The sequence below is a fragment of the Papilio polytes genome, unplaced genomic scaffold, assembly GCF_000836215.1.
Source record: "Papilio polytes unplaced genomic scaffold, Ppol_1.0 DF824269.1, whole genome shotgun sequence".
Lineage (NCBI taxonomy): Eukaryota > Metazoa > Arthropoda > Insecta > Lepidoptera > Papilionidae > Papilio > Papilio polytes.
The window spans coordinates 2,214,798-2,218,206 of NW_013524935.1; the positions used below are offsets into that span (position 1 = coordinate 2,214,798).

Consider the following 3,409-nt stretch of genomic DNA (forward strand, 5'->3'; position numbering starts at 1 on the left):
CCCCCCCCCCCCAGCGCCGTGCTTCTATATCAACCATACGTTTAAGCTCTCAGTTGTCAAGATTGTGATAAAATTTGTATTATTTACCTATAATATTTAAAATCGATCCAATTGTAAGCTTGACCTTTATTCTTGCTTACATAAAATCGCATGATATTAGGGCTTAAGCAATTATTTTAATATTTATAAATGGATGATATAGAAACACTAAAACTCCCGTCTATTGCAAAGTGGTCTTTATTTCTCTGCAATAGAGCAGTATTTGTATCCTCAACAAATACTGGTCAGCGAGCAGTGGACGGGCCCCTCGGATAATTCACGTGACTTACACTTAGCATTGAATGACACAATCACCTTAGGTTCTCCACAATAGCAATAGGAATTAGTGTCCGGCGAACTGGGAATGACAAATGACGTCATTTTAGCACACAACTTTATAATTCAACAATGAAAACTTTTTTATTTTACTAACTAAAGATTCGGAACTGAACTATTATGAAAGAAAAAAAACAATACTCTATTTTTGGTTTTCTTCCCAAAAGACGCAGAATATGTTTTGAGGATTTCCACCGTTAGTTTGCTGGCTTTGCTATACATTGGACACTCCAAAATATATATAATTATGAGATAAACATATTTATATTATGCACTCTTAAAATTGCTAATCCTTCGGAGGCTTTCCTTCATATACTAACATATAACTTGTTTTTTAACCGAGTATACTTTATTTTTAATTAATTTAGTATTTTTAAAGCACCTTTTTTAGTTTTTATTTTAATTATAATATAATTAAATGCAATGATTTAATTCCTAAATTCAAAAGGGCATTATAAATTTTAAGCAGTTCGTAAGAAACGCGACGTCACGAAGACGACGTATTGATGACGTCATCATACTCATTCCGCCGGACGAATTTATTTAATTTCCCACTTTAATAGATTAATATTAATAAATAATCGCTTTCTTTGTAAATACAATTTGTAAGGTTTATATATTTACGTGTTTACTAATTGACATATTTTGAAAATATGTTTTGTCAATTGTGCTGTGAGGTACGGGTGCGTTTGGATCTTGCATTCGATAATTTATATGAGAAAAAAATATTTTAGTTTTAAAAAATGTAATGGTTAAAATTTTAATTGTTAAATTATTAAAAAAATTAAACATTTTTCGTTTACGAATGCAACAAATAAACACACCCGAGGTAAAAGCGATTGATAAAAAGATCTAAGTTTAAGTTAAAAGTTTGTAATATATAGTTGATAAATATGTAGTTAAAATACAAAATATATAATTACAAATGAATATAATTTTCCATGGAATTCATTATATTTAAGCACATTAAAAAGTTTAACTTGAAATAGATTTAAATGAAATACAAAATTTGTTTCTTCTCGAATGTATCGACGTTTTAATTTTGGAAAGTGTAAAGAGAAATTAAAAAAATTCGACATTTATTCCCGAGGGAATCGAACAAAATTGTTACTTCTATTTGAAAGAGAGACTGTAAATTTGACAGCTGTAATTGAGAATTATTCATTAAAATATATAGATAAATCTATTGAAAAATTGTTTTATTTGAGTTCACAACCGTATTAATATGTTTAGAAAATAACTTTTTAGGTAACGAAGTAATTTACATTAATTTTGTTAGTACAAACTTTTTTGTTTTTACAAACTAGCTTTCGCCTGCGACTACGTCCGCGTATTATAAAAAAACAAAAGTGAGTAGCCTATGTGTTCTTCCAGACTATCTCTACATCTGTGCCAAATTTCATCAAAATCCGTTCAGCCGCTTAGGCTACAAACTCTAACAAACATCCATCCATCTACACTTTCGCAATTATAACATTAGTATGATATTTGCAGCTTTGCTGTCATCTTATGCAATAATCTTTTCATATATTATGTCTAATAAAAGTTTACGACAAACTTAATAATAGAGGTGTAACGTACCAACAACACAACACTATCTAGACACTTTAATCAAAACCGTGACGAGTGTACAGAACATAAAAGTCTATTTTTTAGTACAATCGCAGTATAACGAGGTAAGAGAAGGCAACAATAATTGGAGGCGCTCCCAACACTAAGGTATCATGATGTTATCTAACACGCTGCCAAGGTGTCACGTACGTAATTGCGTCCCCTATCAGATCTTAAGCGAGCTTTTCGCCCACTTACAATATTTGTATGCTAAACTAGTTTTTCGTTTGCGACTGGGCGAGTGATAACTTTGAATAAGGTGCAACGCGAAAACACGCAGATGTTTGATAAGTAAGTAGTTTCACACGAGGGCATACTGAGGCAAGGAATAGGAGAGAACAATTCTGTTATCGTAATAACGTATCGTGCCGAGACAGAACACATCGTGGACAAAGTAACATTTGATTGGCGATGTCGCCTGTAGAATATACAAAATGTATAGTAATAAATAAGTAACTAATTGAAAGTTACTTGGTTTAAATGGACAGTATTGATTTGATATGTGTTTATACAACAACTGTACCATCTACTGTTCAGTTTTAATGTTCTACCTTCGTGTGAAATTGTCATAAGAAGGTCCAGTTTCGTTGATTAACTGCAAAGATTTAGAACGAGTTTGGAGTTCATTCATACGAAGACAAGTTTTGGGTGTGTAATGCTTGCTTTACATCATTATCTCTAAGCCGCTCACTTTATCAAAGATTACCTTACGATAGTAAGATCTGAAGATAAATGAAGGAATGTTCTAGAATCAAGAAATACAAGGAAAGGAATATTTTCCAAGTCAAAACAAAAATCTATTTCATAATCTGTTACATTTTGCAATTCAAATTTTGATTTTGTTTGCTTTCTATCTGTTTGAGTTATCAAAATTACAGATTTTTAAATAGTTGGATTCATTAACTACCAGAAATGAGCTTATTTCAAATCGAAATCTATACTTTGTTGCTAAATAAAGGACATGTTAATATCGACCAATATCTAGTTTATTGAAAAATCATTTTACAAAAGATTTTGTTCATACAATTTTAAAATAGACAGACTTTTCTCCGAGCTGGTTGGCATATCGCTGGAATTGTATGACGCATATGTCCAGTCCACAACGCCGTCGAGCTAGCTGTGGCGCTGCGTAATCGCTGCGATTATCTCGCACGTGTGAACGACTCTTACTTCGCAGTTCTTGGGACTGTATTATCATGATCTAGTAGACATCAAGAACGAAAACTATTTTTGTTACCTTGTTTGTTAAATTTTCTTTCCTAGCAGTATCTGCCAGATAAGTTGCACAAGCATTACCTTATTGTAAAGTACACTAAGGCCTGAGGGACTTTAAATGACGATAAAACGACTATAAATGTAGCTGTTTGTCTTTATTATTTACTAGTTGTTGCTCGCGACTTCGTCCTCGCAAAATTTAAAATTG

The 3,409-nt window shown here is 32.0% G+C and overlaps 1 protein-coding gene across 1 annotated transcript in view; it reads left to right on the forward strand.

Moving 5' to 3' along the window:
- LOC106105924 (optomotor-blind protein-like) overlaps positions 1 to 3,186 on the forward strand; it is a 93,719-nt gene extending 90,533 nt beyond the window's left edge. The window contains exon 10 of the mRNA XM_013286393.1: positions 3,083 to 3,186. Coding sequence (XP_013141847.1) covers positions 3,083 to 3,186 — 104 coding nt within the window. The remainder of the gene's footprint in view (positions 1 to 3,082) is intronic.
- The last annotated feature ends 223 nt before the right edge of the window (positions 3,187 to 3,409 follow it).